We start from the raw sequence: 14,626 nt of genomic DNA on the forward strand, positions 1-14,626 counted from the left end.
GGGCGGTATGAAAAGGAAAAAAAAAAAAGAGCGCTTGGACACTGTGGACAGGTTTTTGACGGGGCTCCCACATAAACTCAAAGCAGGAGATGAAGCATCGCCAAATATGTTTCCAAACCAACTTCCTTCCAAGCCAAAGACAGGAAAATATGGTGAAGCATATCTTCCCTTTGGCTTCACCTGCACAAGTGCCGAGGTAGGTCTCCCCTGCAAAATTAGTTTCCCTGCGTCGGGAGCACGCGCTGTGCTCTCCAAATCACGGACAAACAGTATCCCACATTCTTGATTTTTAGTTCACAAACACTTCTTGTAATAACTAACTACTCCTGACATTTATTACAAGAAGTGTTTGTGAACTAAAAATCAAGAGCTAACATGATGTTAGCTCTTTATGCAGTAAAGTTACAGTGGGATACAAATAATATCAGGCTGATCCTGCCGTAATTTGTTCCCCCGGTTCAAATCACGGACTAACAGTATCCCACAGCTGTTTATGTTTTTGAACCCATTTTGCACAGAGAGGCATTTTTGAAAAATGTATTGATAGCAATGTTGAATATTATTACACAGGAAAAAAAACCAACTACATGTAAAATAATTACACCATGAAGCCTCTGCCTTTCTAAACGGAGGGACAGTAACTGCGTGTGTATATGTAAGCGTGTAAAACCTGAAGATAGTCAGATTAACAGTATTTTGTCTCTATCTGCCATTCTGCAATTCATCTCATGTAAACAATAACGTGGCGCACAGCGTGACGTGAAAAGAGGCACATACCTTTGACGTTGCGTGACGAACTCTGTATGCCTCGTCCACACATAAACGCAAAAAAGGAGTTTTAAATAATCTCCGTTTTCGGTGAATCGCAACGCCGTTTACGTGTTGACGAAAGGCCCAAACGCATAGAAACAGCTGCGTTTTCAAAAATACCCGTGTAGGTGTGGATGTAGCGTAAACGACTTAGTAGTATATTTTATTACTACCTGTAATTTATTGCCGTTTACTTGTATTTGCTTAATTGTTTACTAAATGTTTGAGGTGTGAAATAAACCGCAATGGAGTTTGTAAACAAAATATGGGTGTGTGTGTTTGGAGGATGTGTGTGCGTGGGGGGGGGCGAACATTTTCCTTGTAAAACAAAGGGGGGCCTGGCAAAAAAAAGTTTGGGAACCACTGCACTATATGAAGCAAGCCACATCTGATGCAAGTCTTTTATACGTTTTTTTCTATTTCTTTTCCATATGGGATAGGCCTGAGATGATTTTTTGGGAGACTGTTTCCTGCTTGGAATTGCATACATAGGATTCACTGCATGAATAAACTTTCTGAATCCTTTATCATCTGCAACTGAAAATAATTGTGAATGATTACTATACCTTTCTAATGTGAGGATGTTGTCTCTTGTTGTTGTCCCTGGCTCTCTTTCTCTGTTTTTCCCTCCCGCTCTGTTCCTGTGCTACTGCCAGTGTAACTACCACCCCTTCCCCCTCCGCATCTACAATTCAAAGAGCCGGCTCTAAGAGCCGTTTCGTTCGCGGCTGACAGCGGAGCACTAATTTCTAGTTTTCCTGTGCAGCGTTTTGCTTTGCGTTTTGGAATGAACTCCAAACTGAAGCAAGCAAAGCAGAAATCTTCTTTTCGCCCCTATCCTCAGGGATGCAGTTTCTCTTTGCCTGACAATGACCAGCACAATGCCTGCCCTGTCTGCCTGGGGATCGTCCACGCTAGGAGAGCGTTGACGGAGCCCGTATCCTGTGCGTTTTGTCGCCAGCTCCGGCGCTCAACCCTGGAAAGACGGGTGACGTTTGTGGAAAAAGTGCCGGGATGCTCAGCTGTTGCACGGCTTCACCCTCTCCTTTCCAAGTCTGGAGCCCTGGCGTTTTAGCGGGCTTTTTCCTCCCACAACGACCAAAACCTGCCTTCCCATGTTCCCAGACTTTGTTTGCGAGTTAACGGCATCATGGGACAAACTTCTGTCTACCTGCATCACTGTGACCTGCTATGGACAGTACATGGAGTTGGACAGCGCTGAGGAGGCTGGCTTAGCTAATCCACCCCCTATGGAGCTGTCTCTGGCTGCTTATCTGGGCCGCTCCCATAACCATGGTGTTGGTGGCCCCGCAACTCTGCCGTCTAAGCACTGCAGATTCTCTGCTTCACAGCTGGAGAGGATTAATTGGGCTCAGGCCGGCACTGCTCGCGCCATGAGCTCCGTCACCATGCTCCAGACATACCAGGCGATGTGCCTGGCGGAGCTCGGATCGCTGGTTCCTGATGACAGCCCGCTTGCACCTCTTCTTAACGAGGTAAGAGTTGCCATGGATTAAATCCTCCGTGCGTCCCGCTGTGCAGTGCTCTCCCTGGGCAGAGAGATGGCTTCGACAGTAGTGGCATAGAAGCACCTGTGGCTGACCCTCTCTGAGGTCCTGGATGGAGACAGAGCTGTATATCTGGACGCACCAGTGTCTGCGGCTGGGTTATTCGGACATTCACTTGAAGCCATTCAGGCTAGATTCGATCTGAGGAAGAAGCAGACAGAAGCTCTGCGTGGCATCATCCCCAGACGTCAGGCAAAGCCCAAGCTCGCAGCTAGCTCTCGCAGGCCCGCCGCTCCTCTGCCGAGTGGCAAGGGACCGGCGCTCACTGCTGTAGTGGGTGTGCCGCCAGCGGGAGCACAAATCGGCATGGAGCAAAGGCCCACCCTTGAGGAAGAAGCCTCAGCCCTTCTAGCTGTGGTTTCGAGTGGAGAAGGGGTCCAGCAGCAGGGAGACGCTGCTTTTACCCCTCTGTTGCCGCCCAAGAGGTGCCGCTTAAGTTCGGTTCAGGTTGTCAGACGCAGAAGGTGCGGCACTTTCCTAACACTGTCTCCCAAGCACAAACCCCCTGCACACAAAATGCTCCGCTTCGGAGACAGACAAAAGTTGGGTTCATCGCTGCCACGCTCAGTTTTTGCTGGGTTGCAGACTGCATTTCCAGATGATATCACCTTTGTTGGGCATGATGGCATCTATGATCGCCATAGTGCCACTTGGACTGTTAAAGATGAGAGCATTTCAGTGCTGGACTCTCTCTCATCGCCTGTGTGCATTGCGTCAGCTCCTGAAGAGGCTAACGGTAACCGCGTCTTGCATGCTAGCTCTCCATCCTTGGAGGGAGCATGAGCTGCTGCATCAGGGCTCTCGGATTGGAAGGGTGTTGTTTCACAAGGTGGTGTCCACAGATGCCTCCCTAAGAGGGTGGGGGGTGCTGTGCGAGGGTGCATCAGTGAGAGGGATCTGGTCCGCATAGAGCTGTTAGCAGTGTTCTTAGCTCTCAAACATCTCCGTCCAGCCCTGGAGGGCCAGCATGTCTTAGTCAGGACAGACAATTCAACAGTGGTGTCTTACATAAACAGGCAGGGAGGAACACGCTCCCTCTCTGTGTTGAAGCTGTCTTGCTCTCTGCTGTTATGGTGCAGTGTTCATTTTCTGTCTCTAAGAGCCACCCATGTTCTGGGCCACCTGAACCTGGGGCCGGACCTTCTGGAGTGGTCCTCCAGTGAGAGAATGGAGGTTACATCCTTTAATAGTGGCTCAGATTTGGGATCTATTTGGCAAGGCACAAGTAGTTCTTTTTGCCTCCAGGGTAAATACTCACTGGCCCTTGTTCTTCTCCATAATCGACCATGATGCGCCCTTGGGCATGGATGCCGAGCGCACCAATGGCCAGACATGCTCCGGTATGCATTTCGCCCAGTGGAAATGATATTTCCAGTTCTAGAGAGAGTGCGTCGGCAGTCTCTCTCTCTGATTCTAGTGGCCCCTTGGTGGCCCACAAGGTCGTGGTATGCAGAGATAATCAGCCAGTGAGTCCTTGGCAGCTTCCTCTCCACAGGGACCTCCTCTCTCAGGCAGGAGAAGTGGTTAATCCGCGCCTGGATCTGTGGCGCCTTCATGTTTACCTGCTGAGAGGTTAAACTTGATTGCTAAGGGCTTGTGTGATAGCAACAATACAGAGCGCTAGGGTCTCATCTACTAGAGGCAAATGGTGAACCTTCAAACAGTGGTGCAAGGACTGCCACACTCTCCCATTTATTTTGACATTCCTGGAGGAGCTGCAGGATAAGGGCCTTTCATTTTCGACAATTAAGGTTTATTTAGCAGCTATATCTGCTTGTCATATTGGCTTTGACGGGATGACACCAGGTGCACATCCCCTTGCCAGATGTTTTCTGAAAGGGGTTCGCCAGCTGAGACCCGCGCTTGAGTCCAGTGTCCCTGCTTGGGACTTGTCTTTGGTGTTGGAGGCCCTTTGTAGCCCCCCCCCCCGAACCTATTGAGTCTGTGGATATGAAAATTATCTCATATAAGACAGCATTACTTCGCGCTTTGGCTTTGGCTTTGGCAAAACGAGTGGGTGACCTTCATGCGCTGTCTGTGCATCCCGCCTGCACACAGTTTTCTCCTGATGGCCACAAGGTCGTATTGCGCCCAAATGCTGCCTATTTTCCCAAGATCATGCCTGGATCTTATAGCTCAATGGAGTTTGAGTTGCTGAGCTTTTGTTCCCCTCCTTTTGCAGGAGCAGAGGAGGATGCATTCTCTTCATCCAGTGCGTGTGCTACACACCTACATTGAGCTCACTCAGCATGTGCGTTTATGTGACCAGCTGTTTGTCTGCTTCGCTAATCCAACTAGAGATAGAGCTCTGTCTAAACAGAGGCTGTCCCACTGGAGTATAGAAGCTATCTCACTGGCATACAGCATTTAAAGGTCTTGCTTTGCCCCAGGGGGAAAGAGCTCATTCCACCAGGGGGATAGCAACCTCATGGGCTCTTTTTAAAGGGGTGCCTGTAGCTGGTATTTGTGCAGCAGCTAATTGGGCATCACCACATACTTTTGTGCGGTCTTATCGGTTGGACGTTACAGTCCCTTCGGTGGCTCATACTGTTCTTTCTGCTGGGTCTCCCGCACACTAAGGTGGTGATGGTTCAATTCTGGTTCGGTGGCTGCTCTGTGGGGCGTGTATGTATGTCCCATACTTATGTGTTGTACTGAGTAAATCGACTGAAAGGGAACGAATAGTTATGTCTATAACTTCTGTTCCCTGAAGGAGAGGAACAAGGTACAACACAAGGTGGTCCCACTGAGCAGTTTGGCTCGGTGAAGAGTGGCTATCGAACTGCGGGATGACTGTGATGACAGTCCAGGTGGGGCTGTGCGCATGTCACCACAGGCATGAATAAAGGTTTCTTCAGCCAGGACACGCAAGGGCGTGATATCCTATACTTATGTGTTGTACCTCGTTCCTCTCCTTCAGGGAACAGAAGTTATAGACATAATGATAATAATGGATTGCATTTATATAGCGCTTTTCGAGACCCTTAAAGCGCTTTACAATTCCACTATTCATTCACACACTGGTGGAGGCAAGCTACAGTTATAGCCACAGCTGCCCTGGGGCAGACTGACAGAAGCGAGGCTGCCATATGGCGCCATTGGCCCCTCTGGCCAACACCAGTAGGTAGTAGGTGAAGTGTCTTGCCCAAGGACACAACGACCGAGACTGTCCGAGCCAGGGCTTGAACCAGCAACCTTCCGATTACAAGACGAACTGCCAACTCTTGAGCCATGATCACCCTGTAACATAACTATTCGTTTTAGCAGCAGATTGCACACATAGCTGTTTTTCTTTTCTTTAAATGTTAGTGTCTTACTTGTGGGTCCAGGTTCGTACAGAGAACTGTGAGATTCTTCAGAACTATCATACTGTCGCTTGGACTCAGTTGGGTAAATGCTGGACCAGGAGCGACACACCGAAACAAGATAGGAAGGCTGCAAAGAAGGTTAAACAACACTTACAGAAAAATGCAGGATTTGTGACTGGAGAACGCAACATATTGTATAGATTTAAACTCACAGTAAGGGGTTGAAGTTGCTGTCCTGTTGATATAGAAGGGTGGTGTAGTACTTTGTGAGGTTTGCAGGTAAGACAGAGGTGTTGAAAAGAGCGATGTTCTGAAGGTTCACTGTGAAGACCTGAATGACCTGCAGGGAGGGGTGAAATGCATGTCTGTAGGTCATGAAATTATCAAGTGTTTTTTTGCTGCATTTGAATCCAAGTAGAAAAAAAAATGAGCGTCAGTTCAAAATTTCCGCCAATGTTGATTCTTTACCGACTCAGATCCAAATGCCACAACATCATCCAGAGTGAGGAAAGAGACGAAAGACCCGATGTACTGAGCAAACCAAGCTGTGGAATTCAGTTGTGGGTTGCTGGGGAAGTAACACTTTGGGTTTGAGGCTAGAAAAAAAAAAGATGTTAACAATAAATAATAATGATAAAGTTCAGAATAAATAAAAATACAATCCATTATGGCTGGGCCATATCATACCGTTCACGGTAATACCGGTATAATGTCGGGCAACGATAAGAAAATGAAATATCGCGATAGAATATGGGTAAAACGCACATGCACAGTGCCTTTCATACGCACATGGCGGAAAAAGCGTGCCACCGACAGAGAATAAGAAGGGTGAAAGCGGATCATTGAATGAAATGGATGAACCAGAATTGGTTTGTAAAAATGCTCCAACTTCAGTGGTGTGGAATTGGTTTAGCTTTTGTCCGTCAGATACACAACAAAGCACTACTTTTGGTAGTGCATGCTAGCGGGCTGTCATTATTACCGTGTTTTTTGGAAAATACGGCACACTTAAAATCAATCCTTTGATTTTTTTGAAAATCGACAGTGCCCCTTATAATCCCGTGTGCCTTATGTATGAATTCTGGTTGTGTTTACTGACCTTGAAACGATTTTATGTGGTACACGGCGCTCGAAAATCTGTCAAATGTTTTAGTACGACTTTGCTAAGCTACGAACCTGCACCGCTTGATGGATTGTCGGAGCATTACAGCTATCGTAGGCAGAAGCCTCGCGGAGTGATACGTACTGTGCTTCAACATAATATTACCGTATTGTGTGTGTATAACCTCTTTTTAAGTTTTGTGGATATTATACATGGTTATGCTGAGGATATGTTGGCCAATTTCCACTGGAAATGCCTTTTGGTTAAACTGTCAGCAAGGAATTTGCATTTGCACTGTTAAATTTTTATATAACTTTAATGCACATAAAAAACAGCTGCTTGTTTTAAGTGAAAATACGTTGATTTTTTTTTTTTTGCACGAATAAAGTTGTGGAAGTATTGTGAATACTTATGAAAGTATTTTGTCAAGTGTCAGTTATATCGTCAGTTATATCGTTATCGCAAATTTTCAAATGTGATGAATATTTTTGGTCATAATGCCCTCCTCTACAATCTATAATCATTTTAGTCCAGTGTAGCGTTTTTTTAATTGCTGTGAATTCTTGAAGTCAAATGTAGGAAGTAAGCAATAAAAAATGCTGCCCATAACAAACTGTTACTGCAGTAGCTGGCAGATTTTACTGGAATTAACATTGTTATCCAACAGTCTGCTGATTGGTCTAAATACAAGCAAATCGAAAATAAGATTTCATTACGGTTTATTTAAAATCAAAAAATATTAAAGCATGACAAAATTATAAAAGACAAAATCTTTGAACCTTATTAAGAACGATGACGGGGACAAGCATCAGTGAAAGATTGACGCTGGCTTGCTTTTAATGTATTTATATTGTATGTGTACTCCATTGCTATATCGTACTACCACTGTTCTACCTACTATACCTTTGTTCTACTGTTACACACAGTTAAGTATTAGGTATATACACATATATCCAAAGCACAGCAATCTGTGGTGCTGCAAAATGAAGGGAAACTGAAAAAAATTGCAATTCCCTGAATTTTGTATACAACTCAATTTCCCTTTTAATTTAAATTGTACTCAGGCAGTTGTGTTTTTTTGTGAAATGTGGTTGTTGTTCAGTTTCATGTAGAATATCTTTTGATCAATGTCTTTTTTTTCTACTTAAACTAGCATCCCACTTGATCCTTGACCTGGGCATGCTTGAAAGACTTACTTGAGCCGACATAAAGGTAAGTCCTGATGGCGTTGTACACGTCTCCCCTCACAAAGTCAGCAGTAGTGTAGTTGTATACCCCAAGGACTGAGACACTGAAACACAACAAATCTAAATCAGAACCCAAAACAAAGAAACATATAAAGCAGGATTTAGTGCTGTAGTAAAACACACAGTTTTTGGAAGGCCAGGCAGGAGGTGCTGTTTATGACACTGGGACTGATCAGGCTCTTTGTGAGGAAGGGCAAGTAGTTCTTGAGGCGACGGTCAAACCAAGCGTTGACCTCCGACGTTTGGGTGCTGTTGAGGGCCACGGGCCAGACGCAGGGCAGGATGGAGCGCCTCACCGCATCCGGCAGAGACTCCTGGAGGCAATGCACAGATTAATGTGTTTAATCATTACATTGTGTTTGCATTTCTGCGTGTGCATGTGCCTTGGGCTACGTACAGTTTCTAGAAACTGTGGTGTCTGGCTGTAGCTGTTTAAGAGCATGCAGAGCTGTGCGTCGTTGTCGACAACATTAGGACGTTGTAGGTAATTCCCAAGCTCTGATGGAGGGATGGAATTTATGATCTAGAAGATTAGAAGACATAAATTAAGACATTCTCCTCTTGTTTCATCATATTTACTCCTGATATCTTTCAAGTCAACACACCAGATGCATTCTGTCAGGAGGCATGAGCGACAGGAAGGCGGTGAGGTTGGGAAACTGGAAACCCATGAAAGATTGCTCCAGGAAACCATAGAAACTGGTGTTGTAGCTGTCACCGTAGCAGCGGAGAGGTGTTGGACCTAGAGGAAAAGGTGGAGACACAAACTAGGTTATAATATTGGAACTTTGCCTCATGCTTTGTTAGGCCATGTGGAATAAAATAAATAAATAAAGCTTCACTTGTTGTTGTATTCACATAAAAAATGACAAACATGCATGTTTAATGAAAAAATAACAAGAGCGAGCACAGGAGAAACCACAATGCCTGACTCCTCCCTCACTTTCACAAGGCTGGCAGCCATTATGTTAAGAAATGTGAATGGGCTAGTTGCTTACTGGAATGTTACGGCCCAATTTCATAAAGCATCCAACAAAAAAATTTAAAGCTGAGTTTACTGGTTTCCTGTGTTAGCTTTACCTCTGAGGGTCTGGAGGATTTGACCATAGATTTTCTGCTGTGTGTCTGTGCTGAGTGTTGAGATAGTCATGTTCAGGTTCAGTACACTGAAACCAAAAAATGCAAAGGTTTTCGTCAAAAATTTATTTGATTTTCAGTCAAATTGCTTAAATCCGTCCATAGTTTGTTGCTTGAAGCTTTATGCTCACCCCTGCTTCTCAATATTGCAGCTCCTTCCCGCCAGTATTCCGAAGTAAGATGCAACTTGTCCTGGTGAAAGTTGTACCAGCAGGGGTGGCAGCCGGGAGGTAAGCCACACCTGTACGTCCTCATCACTCACCAAAGGAAGGGAGAGGTTTGCACGATCAAACACAACTTGCAACATAGCTGACCTCACGACTGAAGGGAACGCGTCTTCATGAGCCTGCAGAAAAAAACAAAAGTAATGATCATGTTTGTTAGATGTAACAGGTGTAACAGGACTTTCTTCAACCTCTGTGTGAGAAGACTAACCAGAATGATTTACATTTGATGAAGAGATAAACATAGCTTGACTTGAATTCTGCTGACTATTGTGAATTTTCTAGTATCATCAAAACACACCAGGTGACTTTATAACATGATGTATGCTCACCAGGATAACAGGTGAGAAATTATCAAAGAAGGTAGCCAGAAACTGGTCAGGCACATATTTCATCACCATGTTGACTTGCTCAGAAGTTGTGAGCTGGCCAGGTGTTGCGGACACCTCGGCTAGCTGTGTGACCGTGAGCTGTGACAAGGCATCCATCTGCATATGCAAACACACATGTTGTCAGTGACAGTTGTTGTTATGACAGAGGGAACCCCGCCCCCACAAGAAAACAGATGTATAAAGACAGAAAATGCAGTGCATCATAACGCACCACAGAGAAGTTGGAGTAGATCGTCTGAATGTCCTGGAACGTCGCAAGATAGGCAAAACCTCCCAGGTTCACCTGCAGCCATTGTGCACTGGTGGCAATGCCTGAGCTGCAGGCGGGGTCTGAACCACAAACACACACAGAGGAAATTCAGCTTTACTGTGCTGAAGGAAAAGCATCTATCATACATTGTTATGATGTCACTTTGAAATACATGTGACCACCCTGGATTATTCCTGAATCCCACTAATTCTATCAACATGTGTGAATGTTGGATTAATTCAGATGTGACGTGAACAATACATAGACTGTAACTGTTAATAGTCTGCCATTGATTGTTACTGGGCTGTAATACAGCAGTGTACCTGTGCTGTTGTTCCTGGTCAGGAAAACCTTAATGAAGTGCGTGTAGACAGACATCCGCCTGACAGGCGTCAATTGTGGCTGGAGTTGACTCAAAATCTGCAGACTGAGTTGAAATTGGGATTACATTAATTAAAAAATGGCAGGATTTTGGTATACCAAGAAAGGCAGTCACATTTGATGTAATTTGTTTGATGTAAGTTCTTACATGGCCTGGTAGGAGCTGCAAGTCAGTTCCCTTGTGGTCATATATGAAAGGAAGTCAGGTGAAACAGCCGGCAGAAATGGACGAAGGCGGCGGCCAAACCACGTCTGGATGAAGGTTAGATTATTGAGGGTGGCCATGCTGACGGTATCTATTCGGAGTTCTTGTATGGTGTCCAGAATCACGGACACTGCTGGGCTGTTGGCGTCCAGAGTCTATAACAAAGATCAAAATGTGATGTAACTACTGACTTTCTGTATCTTTCAACAACAGACGGTTTGCAGAAGGTTCTTCTCAATTTACAAAATATTGTGTAATGCTTTCCTACCGTGTTGACGAGCAGATCCAGAGCCTGGTCCAGGACCTCAGAGGTTTTGGAGAGGACAAGTTTCCAGACAGGTCTGGACCCACTCGAGCTGGAGTAGCGGTTGCACTTCAGTATCATTGCCAGCTGCTCTGCTGTTATTGTTGACAGCTGCGTGACGACAGAGAGCAGTTTAGACTCTACAGTGAAAGTGAAAACGAGCTGAATCACAGACGTCTGTTGATTTATGTGACGCTCTTACCGAAGCACAAGCCAGTTCATCAACGGTCAAGTCACAGAGGTTTCCGCTCGTCTGCGCACTGGTGAGTTTGAGCTGAACTGCTGTTCTGTGGTTTCAAAATAAAACGTGATTGGTACTTTGTTGACATCTGGGACAATGTTGCATAAAAAGTAAACTCTCCAACAGGTTCATGTAAATCCTACCTGTTCAGACTGATACAGATTTCTGTTGCTGTACCACAAAAAAAAGGGAGAAAAAAAGTTATAAATTGACAATAAAAAATTACATTTTATGCATCAACACAGTAGGATATGACACAGAAATGTTTAAAATGGGCAATTAAAAGATTGAGTCTGCAGCAGAAGGTCCACCGCTAGCTTAACATTTCATGTTTTTCTGCTTTATTTTGGCCTCCCTTACTTCTTGTGCTCTCGATTAACACTTCGGCCCTGCTTGGGTACTGTTGCTTTATCTGAGGTGTCTTTGAATATTTTATTTTACCTTTTGTAATACTTACGCGTGGTGCTGCTGGATCCAGTTGTTGAAGTTGTCCCCAATGATGTCAATGAAGTTGCCCCTGATGTTGTTGATGAATTTGGCCCCGATGTTGTCGTTGAAGTTGCCCCTGATGTTGTTGCTGAATTTGGCCCCGATGTTGTCGTTGAAGTTGCCCCTGATGTTGTTGATGAATTTGGCCCCGATGTTATCGTTGAAGTTGTCCCTGATGTTGTTGCTGAATTTGGCCCCGATGTTGTCGTTGAAGTTGCCCCTGATGTTGTTGCTGAATTTGGCCCCGATGTTATCGTTGAAGTTGCCCCTGATGTTGTTGCTGAATTTGGCCCCGATGTTATCGTTGAAGTTGCCCCTGATGTTGTTGCTGAATTTGGCCCCGATGTTATCGTTGAAGTTGCCCCTGATGTTGTTACTGAATTTGGCCCCGATGTTATCGTTGAAGTTGCCCCTGATGTTGTTGCTGAATTTGGCCCCGATGTTGTCGATGAAGTTGCCTCTGATGTTGTTGCTGAATTTGGCCCCGATGTTGTAAATGACGTTGTCCCCGATGTTGTTGATGATGTGTCTGATGTAGTGGTGGTGGTGGGGCTAACCTTGCCTCCTGTAAGCCCCACTCCCAGACCATTAAGATCGGACTGTAACTGTGAACTGATCCAGGTTTGCACCACTGTCACATTTTCATACGACTTCAAAAGTAGGAGGTTGGTGCCAAGAAGACCTTTAACATCACTAACAGTCAGGTTCTATGGAGAACAGAGCAGACACATTTTATCCTATGAGCAAATAAACACACTTACTTTATTCTTCGACAGAACCAAAAAACAATTTAGTTTTACAACTTATCAGGCCTGTCTAATGGTTTGAGTGAAGTAAATAAATTGAGGAACTATGATGCAAGACCCCCACCCCAAAATAAATAAATAAATAAATAAACTTTTTTTCAAAATTAGTCTAAAATTCAGAATTCAAAGTGCAGACACGCAGCACTGACCTGTATAACACTCTGAAGCAGCCCAGTGAAGGTCGGGAGGTCCATACTGATATTGGAAGACACTAAATTTTGGATAAACGCAAGATCTGCACCCGCTGCAAGATGGGAGAAAAATGAATGGTATGTTAACTTTCAGCTGTTTAAATGATGTTTTTTTGAATGAGGGTCTGTTTGCTTACATAGGTAAGATTGTATGAGCTGGTAACTGGAAGTAGAGATAGTGATTGAGCGTTTGTCTGGGATAAATGCTTCATATGCGAGGACAAACAGTTCTTGCTTTTTCTCAGTGGTGCAGCTGGATATGTCCAGGGCATCGGTGTTTCTGCAGGAGATAAAAAAACACAGGGATGGTGTGTTGAGTTTATGGAATTCATATAACATTATTTATCATTAAATCAGACTTTTTTTTTCTAGTTATCTAAATAATAATTTAAAGATTTATGTGGGTTCACCTGCCTTTGTAAGTGCAGGATCCCTGACAGACCTTTAGCCAACATGTTCTAGTACCTTTCAGATATTACCTGCTGCTAATGTCATGTAAAAATAACCTCCAAACACACACACACTCATGCACAGTCACAGCTCTGATGCCTTACTTGATGCTTCCAACCGAAATGTTCCTGATAGCAACAACATCCAGGGCGCACAGGTTTGGTCCTCCAATGGCGTTGAGCGCCACACTGCTGAGACTGTTCCCCTTTACACTCAGATACTTGGAGATGATGGCTTTGGCCTTGATGAGGAGAACCAAGCATTGGTGAGAAGACACAAGCATGTAAAGTAAGCTCACATTCAGATTTTTTCTTCTGTTTGCTCACCAGAACCGGGTCCCACGGTCCGTTTGAAGGATCCATCAAAGAAGAGAGTGTGTCGATCTGAGTAATACTCCACATGTTGATGTCTGCCATAGTGGCACTACGGGACATTGCTCCTAAGATCTGAACCTGATCTTCTGGGATGATGCTGTTGGCAATGTAAGCCTATAAATTTAGGAAAGTCAGAAGATATTTAGACTCAAATTTAGACAGCAAAAGCTTAAAAAATGGAAGTGGTTAGCGCTGTGGACTTTGCATGCCCTCCCTGTGTCTGTGCTGGTTCTCTGGCTTCTTTCCACAGCCTAAAAACATGCATGGGGTTTGCTTGAATTGTGATTTTAAACTGACCCTAGGTCTGAATATGTGTTGCGTGTTTCTGAATGGTTCTCTGTGTTAATCCTGCCCTTCAGGAGGGGCCTAACCTGCCTCTCTATCTATGCCAGCTGGGATAGGCTCCAGGAGTTTTTTGCCACTTACCTGTCGCAACTTGCTGAGAACAATCGTTGTGTAGTTCTGTTCCTGCACCTGGCTAACAAGGGCATCCAAGTTGTCTTTCACAATGGTGGAATTGAGGCAGCTGGTGAACTGACTTATATCATAGTTTAAGGGGAATGTTAGATTAACGATAGTCACGCGGGTTATGAAACCCAAAGTGCAGTCAGTGGCTGAAACACAGAAAGAGAAACAGTTTATGGTTAAACAGTAAATTCTCTCTAGATTCTAATACATGGACCGAGCAGTTGACAGAAAGAAACCAACCTGTAAATTCCTTTGACTCATCCGGAATGGACATCCTTATTGCACTCTTCAGCTCCCCGATCTTCTGGCTGTCCACGTTGTTTTCCTTGAGAACACCCAGGAAGTACCTCAAGTAGTTGTTCTTTGTTTTCTGCTCACAGGAACAAAGGGAAAGAAAGAAAGGCGCATAAAGAACAAGGTTAAGAGCAACAAACAGAAAACAAAATAAAAAAATATAAATGTTTGCGGTCATGTATTACTCACAGTGTTGAAGTAATCATAGAAGGTTGAAGACATATACAGAGACAGCATCCCGAGGTCTTTCAGAGTTTGCTCAGTCCACACTGAAGGAGCTCTGGTTATCACGAAAACAGAACGGTGGTTATTTGGGGGGACACAAAGGGCCAAAAGTAAAAATGTAAATCTGCTGACAAGGAAACAAGCAAACAGGAATGAAAAT

At 44.6% G+C, this 14,626-nt stretch overlaps 1 protein-coding gene and 1 long non-coding RNA gene across 2 annotated transcripts in view; one reads left to right on the top strand and one right to left on the bottom strand.

Annotated features, from left to right (window-relative positions):
- Positions 1-14,626, bottom strand: part of LOC116331830 — a 73,984-nt gene that overhangs the window by 19,060 nt on the left and 40,298 nt on the right. The window contains exons 57-80 of the mRNA XM_039613567.1: positions 14,431-14,521; positions 14,188-14,317; positions 13,906-14,093; positions 13,432-13,593; positions 13,210-13,346; positions 12,793-12,935; positions 12,614-12,708; positions 11,627-12,365; positions 11,313-11,340; positions 11,131-11,215; positions 10,893-11,039; positions 10,568-10,779; positions 10,362-10,465; positions 10,000-10,118; positions 9,729-9,884; positions 9,304-9,518; positions 9,116-9,201; positions 8,641-8,777; positions 8,433-8,558; positions 8,159-8,349; positions 7,985-8,079; positions 6,155-6,282; positions 5,899-6,026; positions 5,696-5,813 (exon numbers count right to left, since the gene is read on the bottom strand). Coding sequence (XP_039469501.1) covers positions 5,696-5,813; positions 5,899-6,026; positions 6,155-6,282; positions 7,985-8,079; positions 8,159-8,349; positions 8,433-8,558; positions 8,641-8,777; positions 9,116-9,201; positions 9,304-9,518; positions 9,729-9,884; positions 10,000-10,118; positions 10,362-10,465; positions 10,568-10,779; positions 10,893-11,039; positions 11,131-11,215; positions 11,313-11,340; positions 11,627-12,365; positions 12,614-12,708; positions 12,793-12,935; positions 13,210-13,346; positions 13,432-13,593; positions 13,906-14,093; positions 14,188-14,317; positions 14,431-14,521 — 3,760 coding nt within the window. The remainder of the gene's footprint in view (positions 1-5,695; positions 5,814-5,898; positions 6,027-6,154; positions 6,283-7,984; positions 8,080-8,158; positions 8,350-8,432; positions 8,559-8,640; positions 8,778-9,115; positions 9,202-9,303; positions 9,519-9,728; positions 9,885-9,999; positions 10,119-10,361; positions 10,466-10,567; positions 10,780-10,892; positions 11,040-11,130; positions 11,216-11,312; positions 11,341-11,626; positions 12,366-12,613; positions 12,709-12,792; positions 12,936-13,209; positions 13,347-13,431; positions 13,594-13,905; positions 14,094-14,187; positions 14,318-14,430; positions 14,522-14,626) is intronic.
- Positions 149-9,429, top strand: LOC120440660. The gene is made up of 3 exons (XR_005613415.1): positions 149-196; positions 7,942-8,000; positions 9,325-9,429. It is a non-coding gene; the product is annotated as an uncharacterized LOC120440660 (long non-coding RNA).

Source organism: Oreochromis aureus, linkage group 6 (assembly GCF_013358895.1).
Source record: "Oreochromis aureus strain Israel breed Guangdong linkage group 6, ZZ_aureus, whole genome shotgun sequence".
Taxonomy (NCBI): domain Eukaryota; kingdom Metazoa; phylum Chordata; class Actinopteri; order Cichliformes; family Cichlidae; genus Oreochromis; species Oreochromis aureus.